General features: G+C 45.0%; 3 protein-coding genes and 2 long non-coding RNA genes across 5 annotated transcripts; 4 read left to right on the forward strand and 1 right to left on the reverse strand.

Moving 5' to 3' along the window:
* On the forward strand, nt 1–772 carry LOC120654594. The gene is made up of 2 exons (XR_005667121.1): nt 1–277; nt 440–772. It is a non-coding gene; the product is annotated as an uncharacterized LOC120654594 (long non-coding RNA).
* A 3,757-nt stretch (nt 773–4,529) lies between these two features.
* Nucleotides 4,530–6,444, forward strand: LOC120653902. The gene is made up of 3 exons (XM_039931574.1): nt 4,530–4,627; nt 5,138–5,582; nt 5,694–6,444. The coding sequence occupies exons 1-3, from the start codon at nt 4,620–4,622 to the stop codon at nt 5,775–5,777; spliced, it is 537 nt and encodes a 178-aa protein (XP_039787508.1). The 5' UTR covers nt 4,530–4,619; the 3' UTR covers nt 5,778–6,444.
* Nucleotides 6,445–13,987: 7,543 nt separating this feature from the next.
* On the forward strand, nt 13,988–19,066 carry LOC120654596 (protein PTST, chloroplastic-like). The gene is made up of 9 exons (XM_039932168.1): nt 13,988–14,214; nt 14,784–14,821; nt 15,019–15,325; nt 17,337–17,426; nt 17,734–17,802; nt 18,267–18,372; nt 18,457–18,545; nt 18,611–18,723; nt 18,802–19,066. Exons 2-9 carry the CDS (start codon nt 14,793–14,795, stop codon nt 18,902–18,904), a joined length of 906 nt encoding a protein of 301 aa, XP_039788102.1. The 5' UTR covers nt 13,988–14,214; nt 14,784–14,792; the 3' UTR covers nt 18,905–19,066.
* Nucleotides 19,067–19,123: 57 nt separating this feature from the next.
* On the reverse strand, nt 19,124–20,650 carry LOC120654597. Its single transcript, XR_005667122.1, has 3 exons — nt 20,463–20,650; nt 19,841–20,034; nt 19,124–19,747 (listed from the first exon to the last, which is right to left on the reverse strand). It is a non-coding gene; the product is annotated as an uncharacterized LOC120654597 (long non-coding RNA).
* Nucleotides 20,651–20,842: 192 nt separating this feature from the next.
* On the forward strand, nt 20,843–26,059 carry LOC120654595 (nodulation receptor kinase-like). The gene is made up of 12 exons (XM_039932167.1): nt 20,843–21,296; nt 21,536–21,686; nt 21,886–21,957; nt 22,039–22,110; nt 22,287–22,355; nt 22,454–22,635; nt 22,969–23,189; nt 23,528–23,654; nt 23,735–23,803; nt 24,009–24,198; nt 25,058–25,190; nt 25,415–26,059. Exons 1-12 carry the CDS (start codon nt 21,221–21,223, stop codon nt 25,754–25,756), a joined length of 1,704 nt encoding a protein of 567 aa, XP_039788101.1. The 5' UTR covers nt 20,843–21,220; the 3' UTR covers nt 25,757–26,059.
* Nucleotides 26,060–27,180: the final 1,121 nt, after the last annotated feature.

Consider the following 27,180-nt stretch of genomic DNA (forward strand, 5'->3'; position numbering starts at 1 on the left):
CCAAGCAATTGAACTGGTGTGAACCGGTTGAATCGGCCAGTTTTTGTGTGAGCAGGTGAACCGGTACCGGTTTGACTGAACCGGGCGGGTCTGAGTAAGGACACAAATTACCCCACGATGTGCTCCATTTGCTGTTGTGAACTAAGGGGCAGTATGGGAATTAAGCGATGGAAGGGTCCAAATGCAGAAATTAGGCAGGCTCACTGCACAGCCGCCGCTGCCGTTTTCTCTCAGATTATCTGGATCTCGGACCTCGATGGCTCGGCATCGGCTCTAGGTTAAGGTCCAGGCTCCCTGCTCCTATGGCTCCTCCCCCACGATAATTTGTTGATGTGTTTGTTTTCCTTCGATGAGATTTAGATGCATTGCGAATTTAGGATTTGGATTCAGGGGCAGCAAAGGCTAGCAGTCATGGTTTCATTGTTGTGTATGATGACAGGAAGAGAAAGCTTGAACCTTGAAGAGGCATTGGAGGAAGAGAATCCATATGGTCCTGGTGTACAGCAACAAGGAGCTGCAGAACGATCTGCAGATGTTGCTTGCATTCCACCTCCCGGTACTCGTGCAAATACCAAGGCCAAACAATCTGCAACTTCAAGCAAAGATGCCCCGGAAGTAGGGAAGTTCTTCATGCCTAGCACCAATCCAGGATACCAACCTACAAATTTGAATTGTGCTCCAGAATGAAAAGACAAGGAAACAGAGTTGATTTCATACTGAACAAATGGTTCATTGATGCATCTGTTCCATTTCATGCAACGACTTCCAAGTATCATCAGCCTATGATTTATGCAGTTGCTAGTTATGTCCTGGTTACAAAGGGTCAAGTAGCTATCGCCGTCGTGGTCCTTTACTACTACAAAATGTCGAATAAACCAAGAAGTATTTCGAGGGTTACCGCAAGCCAGGGTGGGAACAGATCATGGCCCTAATGGTCTCTTCACGATCCAACTTAGTCTTTATATATTTTTGTCTCACAATTGTATAAGATTAGAGCCCGGTCCTTAGATAATGTAGGCTAAATTTTAAGGTCCTTTACCACCCCTAACCGCAAGATATAGAAAGAGACTGGTTATACTGACTACTAACATGGCTGATGGATAGACTCTGATAAGAAATGAACACTCATCAATTTCTTGGTGTACTGTTCGCAAGGTATGTTTTGCTCAAGTCTGTTGATGCCACTGATAGTTCTAAAACAGGTGAATATCTATTCAGATTGTTCGCATCAGTTGTGCGGTTTGTTGGCCTTGAAAATGTTGTTCATTTTGTAACGAGTAAAATGCACTGGGGGTCCTTAAACTAGTGAGGGTGTGTCAAATAGGTCCACGAACTCCGAAAATGCAGATTCGACCCCCTAATCTATTTAAGTGTGTCACTGGAGGTCCAAAACCCCTTTGACCGGGTCTGACCGCCTACGTGGCTTGCCACGTCAGTCCTACGTGGCCTCTCTCTCCCTCTTGCTCCCACCTCTCCCCCTCCCGGCCACGATGGCGCCAGCGGCCGGATCCGCGCAGGTCCGGCGGCGACGGCGGCGCTCCGAGCTCGGGCCCGTGGCCATGGCGCCCGTGCGCGCCCCGCGGAGCTCCCTCCCCCTCCCTCGCCGGCGGGGCGCGGGGCCATGGCGGCGGCGCTCCGAGCTCGAGCCCGGGGCCATGGCACTCGCGCGCGCCCCGCGGAGCTCCCTCCCTCTCCCTCACACGAGCGCGGCCCCCACCCTCGCCGTCCCGAGCCACCGTCGAGCATCGTCCCCACCCCCGCCACCGCCGTCCCTGGCCGCCCCTGAGCACCGCCCCCGCTGTCTTGGGCCGCTAGCTCTGCGCCCCCACCCCCGCTTGCTCTGCGCCCCGCCGGTGGATCCGCTTCGCTCCTGCTCCAGCTCGCAACTTGCTACTCGAGGAGCGAGGCCGGCGGAGCTCGACGAGGGACGAGGCCGCCGCCGGCAAGGGAGGAGGGGCCCACCTACGGCAGTTCCTCCACGCCTCCTCCCACGCCCGGATGCCGCTGGACGGCCGCCCCGCCGTCCTCATCCGCGCGCGCGAGCTCCGTGCCCGGCGTAGAGCTGCGGCCATGGCGTCCGCGTCCGCCGCCGCCGGGGCCGCCGCCGCCGACGCACACCGCGCGCACGGCGCCGCCACGTGCCCGACGTCGACACCGCTGGAGCAGGGGAAGGCCGAGCCACCGTCGCCTCCGCACCGCCCGCGGCGCTCCGGCCGGCCGCTCGTGCGCGCACCTCTGCGGCTTGCCTCCGCCGTCCTCGTCCGCGCGCGCGAGCTCTGTGCCCGACGAGGCCGCTCCTCTCCGCCACGCCGCACCGCGGTCGGCCAGCCGCGGCCGCTCCTCTCCACTGCGCCGCACCGCGGTCGGCCCGCCGCGGTCGCTCCTCTCAGATCTCGCGCGGCCTCCACCACTGCGGCCATGGTCTCCACCGTCGTGGCCGAGCTTGCCGGCATGGAGAAGAGGGAGGGAGGCGATGGGGAGGGAGGAGGGAAGCCGGCCGCCATGGCGCATTCGCCTCGATCTCGCCGGCCGCCATGGCGCGCGCGCAGGCCGCCGAGCCGCTAGGAGGGTCCGCCGTCCGTGCCGGCCGCCCGCTCGCCCGTCGCTGCGGAGCCTCGCTGCCCGGCGCCGGGAGGGGAGCGGAGCCGCCGGGGGGCAGGGGCGGCGCCCCAGGAGGACGGCCGCAGGCCGGAACAGGGGAGGGGGCGGGTGGGAGAGAGAGGAGGCTGGGAGTGAGGAGAACCGACGTGGCAGGCCAGGTAGGCGGTCAGACCCGGTCAAAGGAGTTTTGGACTTCCAGTGACACACTTAAATAGATTAGGGGGCCGAATCTGCATTTTCGGAGTTCGTGGACTTACTTGACACACCCTCACTAGTTTAAGGACCCCCAATGCATTTTACTCTTTTGTAACTGATAATGTCCCTAATATGTGGTCTGCTGGAAAGAGATTTGAGGAAGAGTTCCCTTCTCTTTATTGGTCCCCTTGTGCTAATTTGATGCTCACTGATATGGGTAAAGCTTGAAATAATAGAAAAATGTGTCCAACATGCATCTCGCATTATTACTGAGGAAATTCACTAATGGAAAAGGAGATACTTGTTTAGCACCAGCTCACTTCGCCACAAATTTTGTTACATTACAAAGTGTCTACAGGCAGAAGGATGCTCTCTATACCATGGTTGTATCTAAAGATTGGAAAACCGCATCCTGCTTAAAGGATGCAAAAGGAGAAGAAATTGTTAGTCTTGTAATGGATCAATCCTTTTGGAAAGAATGTGGTATAGTTTGTAAAAATCAGAACCTCTAATTCGTGTACTTAGAATTGTTGATAGTGACGAGAGGCCTACTTCTGTTTGCATCTTTGCATGCTGCAAAAGAGGAAATCGAGAAAAGGTCTCAAAGAAGGAAGACTGTAGCTGACAAAGTACTAGAAAAGGTTATGCAAAGCATAGATGCTCGGTGGGATAAACACCTTGACAAAAATCTGCATGCAGCTGGTTTCTGGTTTAATCCGGCCAGCCAATGTAATGATAGCCTTATATCGAAGTATCATTTCACTATTTCAGGAGTTATAGATGTCATTGAGAGATATGCTGGAAAAGATTCAAATTTGCAGGCTGCTTTGACATCATAGAGGAAGATATTCAGACAAGCTGATGGGGATTTTGGCAGAGCAACAGCCATAAATGGTCGAGCTACTATGCTTCCTGGTGTGTGTTATTGTTAATCTGCTAGTTAGAATCCCCTTGATCTAGATCTTGATGAATGCTTATTTAATTTTTCAACTAAACCAGCAGGTGAATGCATGGTGGCTGACAGATGGCTGCAGTGCAGTGCTCCACTTGCAAAACTTGCAGTTGGTGTCTTGTCTTGAGCCAGACTTGAAGCTAGGCAGTGTAGCTAGTTGTTGGGGACAAACCAGTGGTACATGGAGCGATTTCTTTCCCATTGCCGCGAGGCCAAAAATGGTGGAGCTTGCTAATTTTCATTTCAGCTAAAAAAGGGCACGCGCACCCCCTGTTCGCCCCTCGAAAAACACTCCCCATTAATAGCCGCAGGCCAGCTTGAGCCGACGCCATCCAGCCGTCCATCCACCCATCTCCGGCCGTCCAGACGGCGCCGCGGCCTCCGTTTCCCCCCTTCGGGCCTTGTTGGACATGCTAGGCCGCGCTAGGAATAGTAACATTTGACCGTTAATTACAGTGTCAAATAAAGCCAGTTTATAAAATCAATTTCAGAACCCCGCGTTAATGACTCTGAAGAATCTAATGAGGCTTTTGACTGTGCGATTAAATGATGGTTACTGTAGCAAATCATCGATTAATTACTGTCATTAGATTCGTCGCGAAAAGTTACACTCATTTTTGAAATTGTTTTGCAAATAGACTTCATTTAGTACACGATGCATGTGAGATTTTTTTTCGAGAAACGTGCGCGCTAAAATTTTAGCGCGATGCAAAGAAGGCCACACCCCCGCTGGGCGGGCCCACCTCCCCATGCTTTATTAGCTCGTCGTCGCCTCGTCGGCCTCGATCTCGACGACCCCTTCCCGACGAAGCAAAGCAATCGAGCCCGCCGCGCCGCCGCCGCCCACGCTCCACGACGCGGCACCTCCGTTATGTCAAGGTGCGTCCGTTTCCCTCTCGCGTACGGCGCTCGTCGGCGGCCGCTTGCATTGCTCGCTTTCTAGCGGCCGGCCGGCGGCGCTCGGCGTGGCGTTCGATTAGCTAGCTAGTCTCCTCGCTTGATTGGCCTGTGGTTTGCGGCGTCGCCCTGAGCTAGGTGCTTGTATTTTTTTCCCCTTCTGATGAATTAAGTTTCTGACACGGGCTCGTATCTCGTCACGATTGGTCTGTGGTTTGTGGCGTCAGGAATTGCACAAGAGAATGCAAAGCTTGATCATGTGTAGCAAATTCACTTTAGGCCTTTAGGGCCTGATGAGACACTCATGACTGCCTGTGTTTCCTTACGAAAACCAATGTGTTTTATTTCAAAAAAGAAAACTAATGTATTAGGAACTCTGTTTGTTTGTTTGAATGAAAATTTTGCAGAGTTCAGTCGGGGTTTTTTTTAACAACCACGACTTCTTGTTCGTGAAAATTAATTTGCACTGATGTTTCCATGCACATGTAACAGGTGTGCTGAGTCACGAAAGATGGATTGGGGCTTTCAGCTGAATCCATACGCTGCTCCGTTCGTGCCTTCCTCCATGACCAGCTCAAGCAGCAGCTTGAATCAGAGGACCTGCTCCGAGAACCAATCAGCTGGTGAAGCTGGCAAGACCGAGACCGCCGACAGATCCGCCGAGTACGACCTCCCGGACTCGCTCTCCTTGGATTTCTACGCCGAGAGCCTAGCGAAGCTCAACATCTCCGGCGAGTCCTCCTTGAATGGAGACGCTGCTGACAGCGCGTTGCTCGATCCGTCAGAATATTTGGGGAGCGATCCGGACATCCACCTCCCGAGCGTGGTGGCGTATCTCTCCCACATGTTCCCCAATGTCTCTGCCGACTTCATCGTCGACGCGCTGAAGCTCCAGGAGTTGGACGTGGATCTCACCATCGACATGCTTTCTCACTTGGTAGGTGATCCGGCCTAATCATGAGTGAAGTTGATGGGTATGGTGCTTCCTGTGATGATCTTCTTTCCCTGATCGAGCTTGTATGGTCATTCTGCTGAACCCGTGTGTCAGGAAAATGGCACCCCGAAGCGTCAGCATTGGGGCGCCGAGAAGTCGCCGAAAGGCGCCTTCGCCGCCAACCTGCAAGATAAATGACTGTGCTCTCAGCTGCATCTTCATCGCCAAGATTGGATGTACCTCCTCTAAAATAGAGGGTGGATGTATACTTGGTACTTGGTAGAGTGAGTGTGAAGTTCTTGCGGCCGTACGGGGTACGATCATCCTGAAGAAGACCTGGAGTGATTCAGTCAGGGGCAGAGGCAACAAAGACCAATGTCTTGCCTTGTTGGGACGGTTGTTTTCGTTTTCGAATTCTTCCGTCCCACCATGCTTTCAGCTCCACCATTTTTATCGTACTCAGCTGAGCTCTTCTATCTGGTGATTTGGAAGTCAGGGATCTTGTACTGCATGCAGTCTCTCTGTTCTTGTACAGCTGCACTGTCAACCTATCCATCGCCTGCCAGCAGGTAACAGCGACCGTTGGTTTCTGCTGCCTTCCACTGCGTTCAGTGTGGTCAGGTGAACCATTCATTTGTGTGTGTCTGAACTCTGATGAGTGCCTGTCTTTACTTACAAGATCGGAATGAGCACGAGGGCAAGCAAGCTAAGCGTCAGCATTGATGTGCAGCTGGAGGGTATGCAGTTTGTGCTGGATGCGACATGAACTTTTCATGTGTGTGAACCAAACGCAACCCAAGAGTGGATTGCACGAGATATGAATTACTTGATTTTTCTTGCGTAGTTTAATAGGCTGAAAAAGTTTTGTGCCCCATGTTTTCTTCTTAAAAAGACAAAAGCAAAAAGGCTTTTCGTGATCAGAACAATTTTCCAAATATTTCCCATATTCTATTTTTATTTTTTTCTAAATAAATAAATTTTTTTTATGTATCTAGATTGAACTATGTCTAGCTACATATTAAAAGTTATATGTCTACAGAAATCAAAACGTCCTATAATTTTGAATAAGGGGAGTGATTGCGCCAGCATGGTAAGGAAATTGCTTCACGCGCGAGGATTCACCATGACTCATGCAATACGACCTATGACATGTCTACGTGCGTGGTTTCCATGTATTTTCGGAACCATGATTGAGCTGCTACCGTGACAGGTCCGCTGGACACGGTTACACTTGCACGCATAATATCGTGTTTCATGGTACAACTAAGTGAGATGTGAGCGATAAAACTATATATGCGTGCTTACCATTACTCGAGTTTGCTTGTGTGGTTTGATTTGATCGATCTTGGGAAAGTCTTTTGCTTTGCATCCCATGAGAGACCCAAGCTTGGCTTTGCTCTTTTTCTTTTCCCTTTTGAGAATCTTTTTTGAGAGCTGCGAAAAAAATCGATTGTGTACACGCCATCACATCAAGGACAAAGAAAAGGGGTAGCGTGAAAGCGCACGTGTACAATCTAGCGTGGGGATAGAGGTTAGGCCCCGTTTGGCACGGCTCTTGGGGCGGCTTCACGAGCGACTTCAGGTGAAGTCCTCCCAAACGTTTGTTTTGTGACCGGCTTCACGGTTCTGAAGCCATCAGCAGCTTACACAGGCAAGGTGAAGCCATGAAATCGTGGCTTCACGCGGCTTACACATCAATCTAACAAGTGAAGCTGTTTTGCCAAACATTTTCTAAAACGGCTCCAACTCCACCAGAAAAGCCGCTCCATCTGAGGAGCCAGAGCCGGAGCTGTTTTTGAAAGAGCCGAAGCCCTCCCAAACGGGGCCTTAGTGTACTATAAAAATGACTTTTAGAAGCGAGTAAAAACCTATTTTTAGGGGCAGACGTGATACCCGCCTCTAGTTTTCGCAGTTAAAAATCGGATTTGTAGGGACGGGTAATATGACCGCCGCTACAAATGATTTGTAGGGACAGGTCATGGGCTCACCCGCCCCTACAAATCATTTTCCAGAACATGAAAAATATAGAAAAAACTCGAAAACGACAAAATAAAAAAGAAAAAATATCCCTACTAATTGGCCACCACCACAAGCCCCTCTCCTAACAAGTTACAATTTTTTTTGACGAGATATGCACACCACTTGCGTAAATCGGGATTCGAACCGCCTACCTCAAGACTCACGCGTACCTTCCTTACCACCGCACTACACAGTCACTTGTGACTCTTCAGGGTATGCTATTGTTTTATATTAATTCTGAAATTAATTTGTAGAGGCGGGTGACGCCATCACCCGTCGGATGATGCCACTATCTGCCCCTAAAAATATTTTTCAATTTTATCTAAAAATTTATTTAATTGTTTACATATAGCAAAACAAATTAAAAAATGTGAAACTTCAGCACTATGATTATTGTGAACAATAGAAACATAAAAAAAATATACCAAGTATATTCAGTGTATATAAAGATTAAGATTGCGGAAACTACAAAGTATGATTTGAGTTATATGAGATAATATATAGTTATAGCTATTAGAGAACTTGAGTTATATGAGATAATATATAGTTATAGTTATGATTAAGATTGTGGAAACTACAAAGTTTGACTTCATCCGAGATCATATGAAAAAGTTATGAATTTTTTTGCGTGGAACCATTTGTAGGGGTGGGTCATACCATCACCCGCCCCTAAAAATGGATTTGTAGGAACGGGTGAAGCCATGACCCGCAACAACAAATGCCATCATTTTTAGGGGCGGTTCATGGCGTCACCCGCCCCTAAAATTAGGGGCGGGTGAAGCCATGAACCGCTCATTTTTAGGAGCGGGCGAGGAGGCGATCTGCCCCTAAAAATACTTTTTTAGGGACGGGTCAGATGCTACAGTAACCCCACTCTATTTGTAGCAATGAGTGGAATTTTGGTCCGCCCCTGAAAAAAATCGGGGCGTTCCTACAAATCGTTTTTGTAGTAGTGGTGGTTGGAGTGGTTAGTCGATACATGAGCAATCCTAAGGAGCCTCACTTTAAGCAGTCAGGCGTATTCTCAGGTATGTTAAAGGCACCATCAATTTTGGTATTCTATACAAGAAGACAAATGATTGCCAGGTGATTGGATACTGTAATGTCGACTATGCTGGAGATTGTGGCACACGACAATCAACTACAGGATACTTCTTCAGTATTGGATCTGGAGCTATATAATGGTGCAGTAAGAGACAACCAACTGTGGCATTATCCTGTACCGAAGCAGAGTATCGATCAGCAGCAATGGCAGCACAAGAAAGCATCTGGCTCAAGCAGTTGATGGAGGATCTTCACTAGCCAACAGAATACCAAAGAAAATGTCCTTGAGGGTGAGATCATAATGGTGCCTACCAAGACAGAGGAGCAGACTGCCGACATACTCACAAAAAGTCTCAACAAAGCAAAGTTCGAGAAGTTTCGAGAGGCACTCGGCATGGTCAGCAGGACAACATTGAAAAGAAGTTTGCCTTGAGGGGGAGTGTTGAAAGAAGGCAAGGCAATCTTCTAGAATGATCCACACTATGCAAGAACAAAATATTTACCATGGAGTAGTCTAGATTTGGTAATAAAATAAATTAAATAATATTGTAATATCTATGAAATTTCTAGAATGAGGGGGCACTTGTCACAACCTCATGGTTCCCCCTTGCCTATAAATAGCCCCCCTCTCTTGCCATGCCATTCATTTCATGAGCATGATAGATGTGTGGTGCTAGGAAGTAGTGGGAAGGGTGAGTGCTAGGTTAGCCACAAAGAGAGGGTGTGTTGTGTACCCTTGTGTAATACTATTGTGGGTGTGTTGTGTACCCTTATGTAATACTATTGTGGGTGTGTTGTGTACCCTTGTGTAATACTATTGTGTTATTTTGTAAGTGTTAGTCTCCCAGTTTCTAAGTACTTAGTGTATAAGTTGTAATCTATCGTAGGTTGACTCTGCCCTCCGGGATCACATAGGATCTAGCCTTCATCGTAGGAAGGCTCTGCCTCCCGGAAGCCAGCTTCATCTGTTGGTAGGCTCTGCCACCCGGAAGCGAGAAAAGCGGCTCTACCGCTAAAAGGACCTTATACACTATAAGTATCTAGAAATTGAAAAGACTAACCGACTCTAGAGTGAGTTGTTGTGTCATCGGTGTAGGTGCTCAGCTTAGTGGGTATTAGGACCACCTCGGTTCCCAACCACATCTCTCTCCTCCTTGCTCGGATCAGAACTGGTGTATGGCAAGTTCACCATAGCAGGGTGGATCTCCCCTTTTTTGCACAAGAACCCCTTAGGTTAACCTCATCCATGGAGATAGAGTTGAGTCTTATACTCAACAATGCCCTTCCCAGTTGTGGTAACAAAGCGGCATGATACAAATAAAGCCTATCATCAAAGGATCCTCAAGGGTTGACAGGAAGTGGTGAGTAAAAAATAGCTCATATATAGCCATCCCATAGACATTCATCATCCCTCTGTCAAATAACTTCTTTACTACTTCGTATCCCATAAATGGCTTTGACCCATCAAATGAATCAGCTTTTTCGAGATCTATGAGAGCAACAGTCCCATAGATTCTTGATACCTTCTGGTTGTCTTCGGACAATGTCTTCACTATGTCATACCCTCTCAATTTATTGCAATAGACCAACTCAAACAATGATCGCCACATAATTCTACAAGCACCTGAGAGCATAAGCGGCTTCTTTACATGTGTGTGTTGGTATGTAGAAACGGGTTCATGTGGATATCCGAGATGGCTCTTCAAGAAAGGGACAAGCTCGAGCCAACTGGAATGTTTACAGTCTTCAGGAGTGAAGAATCTGGAACAAAACGTTAGACACAACCAGATCCCTATGTTAACAAGAGATAACTGGATTAAAGTAAATAAGGCTACCCACATCTTAGGACATGTTTGGTTGATTACCACACATTACCACACCTCTTGCCAAACCTTAGCTAAAGTGTGGTGCAGAACACAACTTAGGCAAAGTTTGGCAAAGAATTGAGAGAATGAAATGTGGGGACACAGGTTGAAAAACTGTGGCAAGTCAAACTGTGGTAATGAAACAAACATCTGCCGCAGAAATTGTGGCAAAGTGTGTCAATGGTGGCTAAGAACCAAAGAGGCCCTAGTCTTATTAAAACATAATTAGAAAGTTATCTTGATCATATATCCGATTTTTTCATGATCTTTTACAGTTCATGATTTTTAGTTTACTAGACAGTCGAGATGTTAATCTTTGTCAAATTTTAAAGTATTTCACAATGGGAGAAGTCGATGTCCTATTATTGTGTGATCTAAGCTGATTCTAGTCTACATGTATGTATATGCCTGAGCAACACCACTACATCACCCAATATACTATCGGAAATTCCATCAACTCATATTCATCGTTCAGCAAATAAGATAAAAATTCGACATCCTAGATAGAGAGAAGCCTAGCATAAACTAGTACAAGACCAACCTTGCTTGCTCTAGAACAGGTAGGGTCTGGCTTTTGGAGGAATCTCCGGAGCTGAAGCCCCTGGCAAATGACATATTTTGGGTTCCAGGACCACCTTGTCGACGCGACCGGCCATGGGTGAAGCGGCCAGAAGCACGAAACCTGGAACAAAATGGTAGACACAACAGAAATCAGTACCCTAGTTAATAAGAGATAACCGGATTAAAGTAGCTGATGCACAATTTGACATCAATAGACATTCCAATACTATACCAATTAGTACTATATACCCAATATATGCACTGTCAATATATATTTCATAGTGGATTTAATAAAATAAATTTGATATTGTAAATATTATTATTGTTCTCTATAAATTCGGTCAAAGTTGAATAAATTTAACTTAGGACAAACCTAATATGGTCTGCTGAAAGAACATTTGAGAAAGAGCTCCCTTCTCTTCATCGGTCCCCTTGTGCCACTCACTTTATTAATTTGATGCTCACTGATATTCTGATATGGGTGAGCTAAGCTTCAAGTAGGGGCAAAATGTGTCCAACAGGCATCTTGCATTACTACCCACTTTATCTTATGAGGAAATTCGCATACGGAGCCATTTCCTTCCCGTCACCGCGAGGCCAAATTGGGACGGATGTTTCTCGCTTTTGAATTTTTCTGTCCCACCATGCTTCCAGCTGCACCAGTTTTATTTTAAGATGTACAGCTGAGCTCTTCTGGTTAATTTGGAAGTCAGGGATATTGTACTGCCAATCTATCCATCGCCTGTCAGCACCTACTAGCGACCGTTGGTTTGTGCTGGCTTCCAATGCGTTCAGTGTGGCCAGCCGGCATTTCATTTTGTATTCTGATGAGAGCTTGTCTTTAGGCTGTGTTTAGATGCCGGAAAGGCAAAACATAAAAATTTTGTAAATCGTTTGTATGGTGTACTAAATATATTCGAAAAATAAATCATATTATAAAAATGGATTGTAAATCGCGAGACGAATCTAACGAGTCTAATTAGGACGCGATTAGGCACTAAATTACTACAGTAATGCTACATTAACATGCTCCGATGATGGATTAATTATGCTCATTAGATTCGCCTCATAGTTTACAGACAAAATCTGTAATTAATTTTGTAATTAGTCTATATTTAATACTTCAAATATTGAAAATTTTCTAACAAAAACACAGAATGCAAAAGTGATAACCCTTACTTTACTTACAAGATCGGAATGAGCATGAGTGCAAGCAAGCGTCAGCATTGATGCGTAGCTGGAGTATGCAGTTTCCAGTTTGTGCTGGATGCGATGCGACATGTGTGTGAACCAAACGCAACCCACGAGGCCTTGTTTGGTTTTACAGCACGCTGTGTTTAGTTGTAAAATCTCTCTCCAACTTTACTATTTATCTATCATATCAAATCTTTTGCCTCATACATGAAGTACTAAATATAGATAAATAAAAAAAATTAATTGCATAGTTTTGATGTACGTTGTGAGACGAATCTTTTGAGCATAGTTAGCCTATGATAGAACAATATTTACCACAAACAAACAAAAAATGCTACAGTATCCAATGTGACCCTTTTTACCACTTTTTGCGGATTTAAACACAGCCAATGTATCCTAACCCATGCAAGGAGAAAAGAATCTCGCATGCATGGTGTACTAAATGAAGTCTATTTGCAAAAATTTTTCAGGGATGAGTATATTTTTTTGCGACGAATCTAATGACGGTAATTAATCGATGATTTGCTACATTGATGCTACAGTAACCATTCTCTAATCGCGCGGTCAAAGGCCTTATTAGATTCTTCAGGGTCACTAACGCGGGGTTCTGAAGTTGGTTTTTGTAAACTGACTTTGTTTGACACCGTAATTAACGGTCAAAATGTCATTATTCACTAGCACGCTACAAACCAAACAAGATAGGCTGAAAAAGTTTTGTGCCCCAATGTTTGCCGTAAAAGAAAAGACAAAAGCAAAAAAACTTTTCGTGGGTCGGCATAATTTCCCAAATATATTTTCCCTACTCTATTTTTTAATTTTCTAAATACATAGATTTTACCTACACGATTACACTTGCACAATGGCATGCACATATGCAAGAGTGCTCCCTACTTAGTTTTTTTATAAACTTCACACTGCCATTTAAAATTGCCCACTTAATTTAGCTCACGTTCCACCACTGTACTTGCACGTATAACATCGGGTCTGTTTGGCAGGGTTCCGGCTCCTCTAAAAATAGCTCCAGCTCTGGTTCCTCTAGTGGAGCGGCTTCTCTGGTGGAGCTGAAGTCGTTTTGAAAAATATTTAGCAAAACAGTTTCTTATATTGGTGTCTACTCATGGAGCCGTTTGGAGCCACGTTTCGTTGCTCCACCTCTCTAGTTGAAGCCGGAAGGGGCTCCAAGTGCAGCTCCTTGCCTGGAGTTGCTCCAAAATAAATTGTTTGGCAGGGCTCCAGCTGGAGCCCGTTTTAGATCCTGTTTTGGAGTCCTATCAAACAGACCCTCGTGTTTCATGGTACAACAAAAGTGACAAGTGAGCGGCAAAATAATGCGTGCTTGCCATTACTCAAGTTTTCTTGTGTAATTTGATTTGATCGACCTCAACAAAGTGAAAAGTACTCGGCTGGCAGAATAAATAGTATTATATGAGAAGAAATAAACCGAGATTGATCAGCCGAACAGCCTGAAAGTCTTCTGCTTTGCATCCCAATGACCCCATGATTTTCCTTCCAATGGAACGAAAACGAAACCCATGCTTGGCTTTTGAGAATCTTTTTTTAGAGCTACGAAAAAAATCGAAGGCGCACACGCCATCACATCAAGGACAAAGAAAAAGGGTAAGCGCACGTGTACAATCTAGCGTGCCCATTTCAGCCTCCTCTCACCGACACCGCGGGCCCACCAGCCTGAGGCAGTGAAACCAACCAACCCACAGGCCGCTGCTGTCCCGTCGTTCAGGGCTTCAGGCGAAAGCAGCAGCCGAAAATTGTGGCCGCGAACGGCGACGACCGCGCCGACGGCCACGAGCTCCTCGCCTCCCCCGGCCGCGTCCTCTCCCTCCGCCCCAGCTAGGCCCTCCCCTCCCCAGCTCCCCTCACTCCGCGTCCGGCATCCAGGGCTCCAGGCTCCAGGCCGCCCCCCTTGCATCTCGCATTCGCGGCGGTGGTTTCAGGTACGTCTTCGTAGTTCGTTCGAGTCCCATCCGAAGTTGTTCTAGCTGATTGAAGCGGCATGTTGGCTAGTTGTACTGGATTCCAGTTGGGTTTGATTTTTTTTACCCTTTTAGCTAGTTTTCGGTTACGGTTGGGGGCAAGCTGTCACATTTAGTTTGTTTCCCGTTCACTTAATCATTCAGGTTTACAATTCCTTCTGCAATTGCCGCGGAGCTCATGCTAGTCACTGTTTTTTGGAATTTATAATGCTGATGGTCTATTCAATTGGCCTAGTCGTTGAGGTTTATGTATTGGTGTCAAGCATCAGTAGCATTTTCGGCCATCAGAATGGTGCCTCCAGTGCTGTACATGAGGACCCGATGGCAGTGCAAGGACTTAAGTTAGTATTCGCATGATGTTGGATGCTTAGATATTTTCAAGTTTCGTCAGCTCATATTTTCGCATACAAAGTTGCGCATAACCAGAGAATTGTGTTCCTCTTGTGTAATGTCGCGGTGTGTTTTTTTACCGGAAACTATATATCCATCTGACCATCTCTTAAGAAGTTATCTTTCTTGCTCTTTGTCAGGGCAACGTTATGGAATGCTTAACAACAAGTTTTGCAAGGTAAGCTGCTCCTGTGATCCTGTTGTTTGAATGTTTCTTTACCAGATTTTTTATTTTCAGGTCCCCTTTACCTCATCTAAATTTGGCAAAGTAGTACATTCACATCTTTCTGGACTACATGTGCATTGAACCTGATAACATGGTTCCATTTTTTTCTTTCCCGTTAATTTTAACATGCCATAATTTTCTTGCTGAAGAAATGTGGGAAAAGAGCACAACTTCGTATGTTCAAGTAAGTTGGCATCTGAGAACCAATGGGTTCCCAGAAGGATTTGCTGCTATGCCCCCAGTTTGACAAACTTCAGTCAACGGCATAAGTTCACTGCTATCGCATATCCCATGAGCCCAATTATTGGAAGACGTTCACGCTGGAGATCCTTTGCGGCAAGTTTGAACTTAGAAGATGGCCCTGCACCCTCCGACTCAACATCATCTTCATCGGACCAGACTGCTGATGGTGATGCACCTGAAAATCTGCTTTCACAAAAGCTGAGTTCTGATGAGGTATCTGTTGAACTCAAGTGTTATGGTGTTTCACTTATGCAGTCGCAATTGTACAACATGGTATACACAGGAGATCCGCATCATTGCATTCAGAAGAAGAAATGTGCATAGACTACAAACACACGCGCACGAGCGCACACACACACGAACACGCACACCACCACCAGATATACACCATAGTACTGAAAACAGACAAATTTTCATTTCTGATCAATCCAGAATTTTCTTCTACCACCTCAGATGGTTATACTAGATATTTGTTTCTGCTATTAAGATTTTTTTTTTGACTGTCAACGGGGGGGAGAGGATCCCCACCTGATTGTATTGCCAAATTGCCCCAAATGGCTGAATTCAAGAAAGTTTTACAGTTGGCGAACACTTGCCAAAAGTGTCACCCACTCAACTCCAACACCAAACACGTTTTTTAGCTTATCTAGCCATTATGCAGCCTCGCGCACCAGGCCGCCACTACCCAGCGGTCTTCTTGGCGTAGTCTATGTTTCCATAGCTCTACATCTGCTCGGCAGGCCCTCAGCGTCTCTTGAATCGTCGCTCTTTCTCCCCGAAACACCACATTGTTGCGGCGTTTCCACAGCTCCCAACAGCACAGCAAGATGAAGGTACTGAAGTGCTTCTCTGGCATCGCCTGTGGTCGAGAGATCCGCAGAAGCACGCTATCTGTGTCGCTCGATGAGATGTCCATTCCCAGTTCTTCCCAAAAGCGGGCTGCAAACTCGCATTGCAATAGTATATGGGCGGTAGTTTCAGTTGATTCTCCACAGACCTCACATCTATCATCAGGCACAATCTTCCTTCTGGCTAGGTTGGCCCGGCATTGGAGTCGGCTTCTGTTGACAAGCCATCCGAAGAATTGAACACGGGGAGGTGCTCTACTTTCCCAGACAAAAGCCGCGCGGGCGTCCATGTTGTCACTGCGCGCCCTCAATACTTGATACAGAGGCTTACTTAGCAACTTATTATTCTCATCCGCCATAGGGCAGTAGCGTTGGTCTCCTCCTTCCTGCAAGGTAACCTGCGAGAGTGCCGCCTGCAATTCCCTGAGTTCCTCGCCTGTGGCGTGAGCCTAGGCACTAGGCATGGCTCCACGCCTGCTTCCACCACGTCCCGGACGCTTGCTTCTGCATTCTTCACATGGCTGAACAGCACCGGGAACCTAGTGGCAAGATCGTCCTCCCCGAGCCAAGCATCTGACCAAAACGACGTGTCCCTCCCACTGACAACGCTGCAGGTGGTGATGGCTCTATATAGTGGCAGTAGTGCTCTCAACGCAATCCAGTGTTCCCCTTCTATGCTCCCTTCCATTGTGGCCATGCAAACTCGCTCCCTTGCCTAGCGTGCCCAGGAGGAGGTGGTCGCAGTGTGCAATCTATGAAGTAGTTTCAGCATGAGGCAAGTGTTCTGTGTCTGCAGGTCCTTGACCCCGAGACCACCCGCGGCCTTGTCCAGGCACACATCGTCCCATGCGACCAAGCACCGCGCGCCAGACGCCTCTTTCTCCCCGGCCCACAGAAACCCTCTTCTTTTCTTGTTCACTGCCTTGATCACCCCAGGCTGCAGTTGCATCACGCTCAGGCTGCTATTAAGATTAAAGCATAAAATTCTTATATTTATTTCTTGTTGCTTGCATGCACATCTTTTACATTCCACTCTCTATTTGTGGAATTTGGTCAATTGGAGGCTTGATGTGCAGCATTTTAACATGAGAGAAAGTTACATCACTATGATGCCTATGACTATGTGTCTCTTCCCTGTTTGACACATTTAACTTAAAAGTCACTGTGTAAGGGAATAGTTATTAGACCTGGTCAGATCATTGTGCAATTCATGGCTCACCATCTAGATTAAGCTAATATCCTTACAGTTAGATTGGATTAAAATTTGTAACTTCAGATGATAAAGAATAAGGCCAGGATGTTACATTTATTTTTTTTTAGTTTGAAAATCGTGAAACCTAATTTTCCTGCCTCCTTTTTTTTTTGTAATTTTGCAGTTGAAGTCTCTTTTGGCTGATTCAGAACGAAGTAAGCTTTTGAGAAGGCTCAGCGAAGCAAATCAATATAACCGGTTCCTCAAGAGACAGGTTTTTTGGTGTTCTCTTGCAAATAGTTCAGTAGATTGCATTTTCACAGTAAACAGTGTTCTTCCTACATTTTAGTCTCCCAAATACTAAGCTGCTGTAATGGCTGCTCAGTATCTTACTCTTTTGAATAGCATTGAGACATTTAGTGAACAGAGCATCCAGTCACTGTGTTTGCTATCATGAGGTGGTCTGCATGATACAACGGATTTGCTTTGATCATGTATTTAGATATGGTTATTATTGAAAGAATATAGAGTAGTAGCTATGTCAAATTTGCATAATGCTAGCTTGATTTTATGTTCTGCAGCTGCAACTGAAGGATGATGCTGTCATAATGTTCAAAAGTGAACTTGCTGCTTTGGAACTAGAACTGCAGGTTAGCTCTTACAGCCTTTTCTTCTTTTAATGATTGCACTTGATATTTAATTCTGTATGCATCAAGTTGTATACTTTTAGGGGGAAAAATTGTGGGCCCTGCTATTTGTCTGCTGTATGTTTGAATGTTAGCAAAACTACATTGTTCCTGATCATCACAAGAAAATCTACTAATGTTTTTTTTTGGATGATCAGTCAGCTTCCCTCATTTCTTTAGCTTCTGTATGATAATCTGTTTGTGATGTAGAAATATTCTCCATAATTATATCATAATCAAGTAATATTTGCTGTTGTTGCCACTAATTGGGAGGAGAATATTGTAATATCCTATGTTTGTCATTAGGATTGGGCTTAAAGTAATATTTTCTTTAATCAAGGTATAGGGGATGAACATAATTGATTATGTTTTTACTCAAGCAAGTGTTTATTACTTCTTTACATCTACTCTTTCATTGGTGTCAACAGGCTCTGGTTGGCCTAGCTGAAGAGATTGCTAATTTTGATGTTCCGTTAAGGTCTAGGAAGATAAATGGAAAATATATTCAATCTCTTCTTCTCTCCAGATTAGAGGGTAAGTTATAGCAAGGAGCATGCAATGCTTCCAGTTGAATCAACATCTGAAAATTTGGTGACAAATTATATTTGCTCCCTGCAGCTGTTCATGGTAAAATTATGGAACAGGTAAAGGATGTTGACTCTTTAAAGCCCCAGGAAATTTCTGTATACTGGGTTGGCATGGCTGAGGTAAACATTTTGACTCGTTATCCCTTTAGTTCTTACAAGTCTGCTGATGTATGTTTCCACATCAGAATGTGCAAATTATGGGCTCATTCGATGGGTGGTCCCAAGGTGAGACAATGTCCATGGAGTATTCAGGTGACTATGGAAGATTCTCTGCAACTCTGAAGCTAAGACCTGGAAGGTTAGTTTTATCAGTTTTTTTTCCATTCTGAACTGTTCGTCTCTTCACGTAAATATACTCATTGCGTGCCCCGTGAAGGTATGAGATCAAGTTCTTGGTTGATGGGGAGTGGAGATTGTCACCTGAATACCCCATGGCTGGCGAGGGAATGATGCAGAACAATATTCTTGTCGTGGAGTAGCAGAATTTTCTCTTCTAGTAGCATCTTAGTAATTCGGTAGATCAGAAACAATGCCGAAGTGTATCAACTTTCCTTCCTTCCCCTGTAATATGTTGCTACCGTGCGGTTGCGTCACAGAACTCAAATGTTTTGTGAAATGCAAGCCTCCAGAGTCCAGATGCATGCTTTCCTTTTCATATCTAGTGGTTTATATTCAACGTTACCTTGAGCATAACCAAGTAACAAATCTCATAGCACAAAGACAAAACTTTCACCATGTCAAGAAAAGTTCCCTGATTATTAGTACTATAGGAATAGGACCCTATTTTTCATCCTTTTCTTTTTTCAATAACATCCTTTCTGATGCCCTTCATTTAGCACTAGTTTCATACTAGTATATATGGCACAATCCACTCTTCTGATTAAGCTAACAAAAGCTATACCCTTTCAAAGAAAAGGCCCGGAACGTAAGGGCCAAGCTCTGTCAGCATCTTGCTCACAGCAGCCACCAGTTCGTCCTCACCTCCTCTTTGCTTCACCACCTCGATGAGGCTCTCCCGGACCTTGTCGGATCTGGTCAGGTGGTCGCGCCACAAGCGGAGCCCTAGCTCCTGAATGGGCGTCTTGCGATTGGTTCGGACGAATGTCCAGTCCATGTACAGCAACATGTCCCGGGTCATCATGACGGCCTCGAGGTGCTGATTCCACCTGGCCAGCAGCTCCTGCAAGAACGCGGCGCCGCCGTCCGCCGGAGCGGCGTCGTTCAGAGCCCTCCAGAGGTTCTGAACTTCCGAGGCCATGGCGGTCTCCATCGCCGAGTACAGCTCGGCACCCTTCTAATAGAGGACCATGTAGTAACTGTTCCTGTGTCAGCTCAACAGAAATTCATCCTATTATGATCAACTGGGAAGACAGAAGGAAAAGAAGAATGGGGGCAGAGAGGTGAAGATGATCAACCTGTACATCATCTGAAGCAACATGGTTGTGCTTCCTCGAGCGTAGAATTCGCTGATGGCCTGCGTCGCCATCTTGCATACTCCGGCGAAGAATTCCGGGTCTTGCCTGTGCTTGAAACGCTCTGGCTTCAAACCGCGCCGCCAAGTGAGCTTGCCTTTGTTTCCCAACTTCTGTTCTTCCCGTGATCTCTCCATCTTATGCCAGCAAATAAAATCGATATCATGAGTTGTGAATTACGAGTAGGACCATGATCTATGTTAATTGGAAGATCAAACAATGTATGTAAATTTGCAAACTATATGTTTGATGATCGAAACTCGTAAATTGAAACGAAATCCACGATCAAAAAAACATTGGATGACTGGGGAAATCCGAGGCAAATGGGTCTGGGCTCTCGTTCGCAATTCAGGACCACCAGGTCCTGGACCAGTTTAACAAAGAGAAGAAAACTCACAGATAAAGATGAAACTATATATGCTAGTTTAAGATTTTCCCAACAGACCGAAACAATCAATTGAAGAACAGATTAACGCTTTCGCATCTTGCCCTGCCTACCCCCAAAAAGAAGAGGAAGAAGAAACCATTCATCACTGAACGCGATAGGGGTATGGCGAGTAATAACCCGTGAGCTCGTCGCCGGTTCCACGCGCCTCCGCTCGTCGATTGTTCGTTGATCGCCGAATCACTGGGAGAGCCGCCGCCGCCAGACGTCGAGGCTTCAGAGGGGAGAACGAGTATGGGCAGGGTTTTCCTTACCTTTTTTTACCAGCACGCAACAAATTAGTATACAGGCCCCACATGTCAGTTCTTTTTTAAGGGAAAATTCGATTCATGCCACCACAACTCCATGAAATTGAGTTTTATGTTCAAAATCATGTCACTCAATGGCATGGATTTCAACGTGAAATCCAATTTTAAGAAGTCGTAGTAGCATGAATCCAACTCACCCCTTTTTTTAATCACAGGCCTTCTCTCTGCCGGGCACTCATCCCCGAGACACCCCTAGCGCCGGTGGCCGCCGCCATGGGTGCGCCGGCAGCCCTGCTTCACCCCTCCGCCCTACACCCATCCCCTCCTATCGGCGCTTCCCAGTTCCGCCCGTCGATGACGCACCGGAACAGCGCGGGGAAAGAAAGGCGCGCCGTCGCTGTCGACGGCTACAAAACAATCGATGACGCACCGGAACAGTGCGGGGAAAGGAAAGAAAGGCGCGCCGTCGCTGTCGACGGCCGTGCCGAGCGCCAGCAGACAGCCGGCGACGCTACAAAACAACGCGCCAACCAACCGCCCCACTGCTGACCCTTTCCACCCCACAAGGCCCCTGCCTTCCGCCGGCCGGCAGCGGAAGCGGCAGCGGCAGCGGCCACACCCCCACATGGTATGGCCGCCCGCTTCCTCCTCAACGCACTGCTCCTCCTCCTTGCCGCCGCCGCGCCGTCCCATGGCCTCACCCAAGGTACTCTTGTTTGTCGTCCTAGCCGAATCCTTTCTCCAGTTCTTGTCTTCTTTATTATTTTGGTCTGCCGATGCTTTGTTGGTCGATTGAAGCATGAATCGGAATTTTGTGCATAAAGCAGGCTGTTTTTTTTGCGTTGACTGATGTGACTTACTACTGTTTTCTTCCAAATTTGGTGCCTGTGTTGAGCTTTTCTTCTGATGCGATGGGGAACTTTTTTCTGCTTGACTTTGACACAGCTGATGTTGCGAAGCGATTGAAGGAGGAGCTGTCAGAGAGGAACCGAGAGAATGAGATGCTCAAGTCATGGAATGGGGACCCGTGTTCCCTTTCAACCTGGGAAGGATTTTCTTGCGAACCCAAGGATGGCGCCCGTGTCGTCGTCAAGCTGTGAGTGACACAACTACCTGATTATCAGCGTTCACGCACGTGCTTTCAGAACACCAGCTTGTCATGTTTGTATTGCAGTTATGTTCATATTTGGTTGTCCTGTACTGTGAATTGCGATGCTTTTATCTTGTCAATATGGTACTCGCATCAGCAAGTGGTGTTGAATCAGAAAGAATGTGATGAACTGGTACTTGCGCAGGAACTTTTCTTCGAAGAATTTGCAAGGCCAGATTCCAGCAGCGATTGGGAACTTAACAGACCTAACTGAAATGTATGTTTCACTGTCTGATTTCCATAACGAATTCATGCTTTGTTAGGCATTGGCTTTAATGTCTTATTCTTGTTGGTGCAGTGATCTGCAGGTCAATAATTTCACTGGATCTATTCCGGCATCCTTTTCCGCTCTCAAACACCTGCGCAATCTGTAAGCATACATTATCTGTTTCTCTATCTTTCTTCTTATAACACAAAGGCTTCAATAAAACTCATGAGTAATTCTAAAATTTTGCCATCTGATCTCATATGCTTCTCACACAACATGGATATTTTGTGTGAATGGCGACATAAAAGATCTGATCAAACAAATGTCATCTAATCTAGGTCAGTGAAGTGCAACCCCTTCCTAAGCAACCAGCTACCTGATGGTTTGTCAACTGGGGTGGATTTCAGGTAGCATTTGTTTTGTATCCATTTTCACGTTATATTTCTTTTACGTGTGGCAGCAACATAATGTCACTAGCCTTTCTTTATGCTATGAAAACAAAAAGCCATGGAGCCTGTGCTGCTGAAGAGTACGAAAGCCCACCTGGAGTTGCTAGTCAGAGAGTAATTGTTATCGGCGGTGTTGCCTGTGGATCTTTGGCATGCACTTTTGCTCTTGGATTTCTATTTGTTTGTTTTAACAAACGTGAACGACGTTCTCCAGAAAAAGACTGCTCATCTACAACAAGTATGTCTCCTGCTGCTACAATCACATGGTAGATGGTCTTCTGAGTTCTGTGCAGTCTTCATTTGGGGGCATGAAATAGAACTTGCATGCCATGTATAGCCTCTTAGAAGTACATGTACAACTACCAGCAGTTATATGATCGAATGCAAAAAAAAAAAAAAGAACAACACTGGCAATAGGACATGGAAACCATGGAAATAGAATCATTCCATTTTGATTTCAGTGGGAGGCTAATAAGCAGAAAGCAGGGCAAATATTTCACTGTTTCAGTGTATCCAGTGCTTAAATATTTTATAGGTAAAATCATTTCTTGTTTTAAATTGGTTTGTGCAGATCCCATTTTTCAAGAATGTGGCATCCATAACACTGCAAATCCTACAGTGCAACAGTTCTCCCTCAAATCTATCCAGACTGCAACAGGCAACTTCAAAACATTGATAGGAGAGGGTGGGTTTGGAGCAGTTTATCAAGGTACATTACCGCATGGACAAGAAGTTGCAGTAAAAGTCCGATCAAGCTCATCAACACAGGGAACACGTGAGTTTAACAATGAGGTACAGTCGTACAGACCAATTCTACCATATTAGCATTGTTTTCTCCAAAAGAAAATCACACCAGCATAAAGGAATCTTGTGGGGAAAGTTTGTTCTGAGTCATGGACGTGGCATTTGAGTATTTGATTGCGGCACAATCTTGTTTGAGAAGTTTTATTTATTTGTCTGTTGTCATATCTAGCAAAAATTCCATAATAACTCTATTTTATATATAGTCAAATTTTACATCAATGATCAGTTGTTCCAGATAGTTTAATTTCTATTTTTTCTGTATATATCTATTTAATCATTTCATCAAGCAAAGTTCCTCTGATCTCTGGATCAACCAATTGACACAGTTAGGACTTCTTTCTGCTATATGGCATGAGAATTTGGTCCCACTTATTGGCTACTGCTGTGAAAAGGATCAACAGATATTGGTATATCCATTCATGTCCAATGGCTCACTACAGGATCGCCTCTATGGTATCATGTTTCATGAAAACTTTATTTACTTTTCACTTGTTATACCCTTATTTATAATCCTTATTTTTTTTGTTTTGTAGGTGAGGCATCTAAAAGGAAAGTTCTTGATTGGCCTACCAGACTATCTGTTTGTATTGGTGCAGCAAGAGGTAAGAAGCACCTTTGTTCTGTGAATACCCACTCTGCTTGTTTGTCTCTGTCCTATAGAGGAATCAAACTAAATATTCTTTTTTGTGCAATTCCTGGAATGTCCTGTTGCTTTGTGTTGACCTTTGGTCTATAAATATTGAACAGTGTAAATGCTTCCTTTTATTTCTACATCTGCATAACTCATTGCTTGTTTTACTTGTTCAGGGCTGGTATATCTACACAATTTTGCAGGGCGTTGTATCATCCACAGAGATATTAAATCAAGCAACATACTTCTGGATCATAGCATGTGTGGCAAGGTAGCCGATTTCGGGTTTTCTAAGTATGCACCACAGGAAGGTGACAGCAATCCATCAATGGAAGTGAGAGGAACTGCTGGATATTTGGATCCTGAGTAAGTTTTCTCATGGCTTTCATTTTGGCAATGAACATTAGAGGATCAAAGACTAAGTTTGGAGCAGCGGTGATTTACATAGATAGAACAACATATTGTTTGAAAAATAATGTTGAGAAAAATTTAAATGTTTCCATCAACCTGAACATAGCATTTGGGACTAAGTTAATCTGAACAACAATTTTTCAGCCCAGTAGATATCAGTAGATAAGGTTCAGTTGGATATTTCCGCTGTCCCACTGAGAATCTGTGGCCAACACTATTGCAATATAGCAGGTCCTGTAATTTGAATAAATGACTTCATTTTAAATCATCCGAAAATTTAACTGCAACGTGAACTGTAGAAAGGTAAAACTGTAATGTGTAAACGAAGAGTTGTTGCATGTGTTGTTTCCATCAACCTGAACATAGCATTTGGGACTAAGTTAATCTGAACAACAATTTTTCAGCCCAGTAGATATCAGTAGATAATGTTCAGTTGGATATTTCCGCTGTCCCATTGAGAATCTGTGGCCAACACTATTGCAATATAGCAGGTCCTGTAATTTGAATAAATGACTTCATTTTAAATTATCCGAAAATTTATCTGCAACGTGAACTGTAGAAAGGTAAAACCGTAAAAGGCATATAATTGTGTAAACGAAGAGTTGTTGCATGTGTAGTTTCTTGATATACTTTTAGACATTGTTAAATGTGGGCTAACTAAAATTTTTCTCTCTTTAAGAATTCAACACCATAGAAACCACACATCATATGTTAGTTGCTCAATATTATATGTCAGTTGAAATTTCGAATCATCATGCACTGAGTCATCTGGAACATATTCGTCATGATTTACTGATGTTTCCTTTTCTTTTAGATACTATTCCACTCAGGTGTTATCCACCAGAAGTGATGTCTTCAGTTTTGGAGTTGTCCTGTTAGAAATTGTGACAGGAAGAGAACCTCTTGATGTCAAAAGGCCCCGTGATGAATGGAGCTTAGTTGAGTGGGTATGTTCACATTACACTCTGTAGTCATCCATTGTGCATCTCAATCAAATGTACTCAAGTATAACAGCTTCTGTTTGGAGGCTTGCAATCCTTTGTCCGCATCCTCTAGTTTTTGTGATTGCTAAAGACCTAAAGTATTCATCATAGTAGTTCTGACAAAAAAAATGCTATATTTCAGCTACACAACTCCAAAAATAATCTTACATTGATCCGACATCATGCAGGCAAAACCTTACATAAGGGAGTACAAGATCGAAGAGATAGTGGATCCTGGCATAAAAGGGCAATATTGTTCAGAGGCCATGTGGAGAGTGCTTGAGGTCGCATTGGTATGCACCGAGCCCTTCTCAACCTTTCGGCCAAGCATGGAGGATGTTCTCAGGGAGCTGGAAGATGCACTGATCATCGAGAACAATGCATCCGAGTACATGAGGTCCATCGAAAGCACCGGGACTCTGGGGTCCAATCGCTATCTGTCCATTGACAGGAAGAATTTTGCATCAGGTTCAGCGCGAATCGACCCGATAAAGGGACATTTGCAAACGATGCCCTCACTTCCTAGGTAACTGGACTATGGACTGTGCTTATGATCCCACAACGGGTGCCATCAGGGATATACCCTTGTTCAAGGCACATCTGAGCTTGGACGCTGAGTCTTGAGCACCTGAGAAGGGCATGGGGGGGATTGTTAGCCGTGTCTGTAGCGTGTACCCATGTACAGAAACCCACCGTGGTGAGAGCACAGATCAGCTATACCTGCACTGGGAAATGTTTCTGAAGCCCAGAGAATGGGCTAGTTTTGCCTGTAAAATTTCCATTGATTCAATCACCTTAAAGCTTTTTTTTATAACAAGGCTGGGAAATCCTCACAGGTAGTTTTGCACAATGGAATCTGGAGGATCTTTTCTGCATCATCTTTTGTAAAGCACGTTCGAATGAGGCCCTCATTCCAATCACCGGATTCTTCATCTATAAGAAAATGAACTGTTAGATCATCAGGAAGAGGCACAATAGGTTTTAGTTAAGAAGATTTTTTTCAATCCAGCTATCCCTTGTTAACTGGATCCTTCTCCCATCTCCCACTCTCCACAATATACCTTTCTCCAGCAGATTCTTCCCATGCATGAAACTTCGCCATGTAAAAGATGAGCTTCTTGGCTGTGGTGCAAACCAAAAATCACAGTGAGGGAAATAACGGCCTTTTAGCACCCTTGCGCGAAGATAATGCGGTAATGTAACAAGTCTCCAGCATTGCTTTCCCAACATTGCTTGATTAAATAGTTCCATGTCCCGAAAGCCCATGCCGCCCAACGCTTTTGGTGTGGTTAATCATTCCCATGATCGCCAGTGCATTTTCTTCTTCCCATTTTAACCCCTCAAAAATGATTTGAAATTGTCATTCTCATCTTCTCACATATCCAGGCTGGTAATCGAAAGCAACTCATCATATAAATTGGATTTTCCTTACCAGCTCGGGAAAGGGGTCGATCACTCCATGCCCGTGTGGAGATGTAACACAAATAGAAACTATTTTTGCTCCCCATACTTAACTGCGTGTAAGTATATACATTCAAAACTCATATAAACAAGTTATGAAAATATTTATGATTGCAACTAGGGTGGAGATACTTGAAGTTAATGAGTTCCCTAAGAAGCAGCACATACCAATTTTATTTATTATAATTTTAGTAGTTTGTTTGATGTAATCCAATTATTTTTAAGTAATTCTGCTTTTTTAACACGTGCCACAATCTCCACTGGTAGTCTTTAAAAGATGAAAACTAAGAGTATCTCCAAGAGTCTTTCTAAATTTCACTCTCTAAATCATCATTTGGAGAGTCATATACGTAAAAATCGCTCTCTATACATCTTCACTCTCCAACAACTTTTCTATATTTTGTTTACACCCTAAAGAGCCATTTTCGCTATCTATCTTTGGCTAGCGAGAAATCCGGAATAGATGATGACTATATTTAGATAACCACTTAGA

Source organism: Panicum virgatum, chromosome 1N (genome assembly GCF_016808335.1).
Source record: "Panicum virgatum strain AP13 chromosome 1N, P.virgatum_v5, whole genome shotgun sequence".
In the NCBI taxonomy this organism is placed as follows: domain Eukaryota; kingdom Viridiplantae; phylum Streptophyta; class Magnoliopsida; order Poales; family Poaceae; genus Panicum; species Panicum virgatum.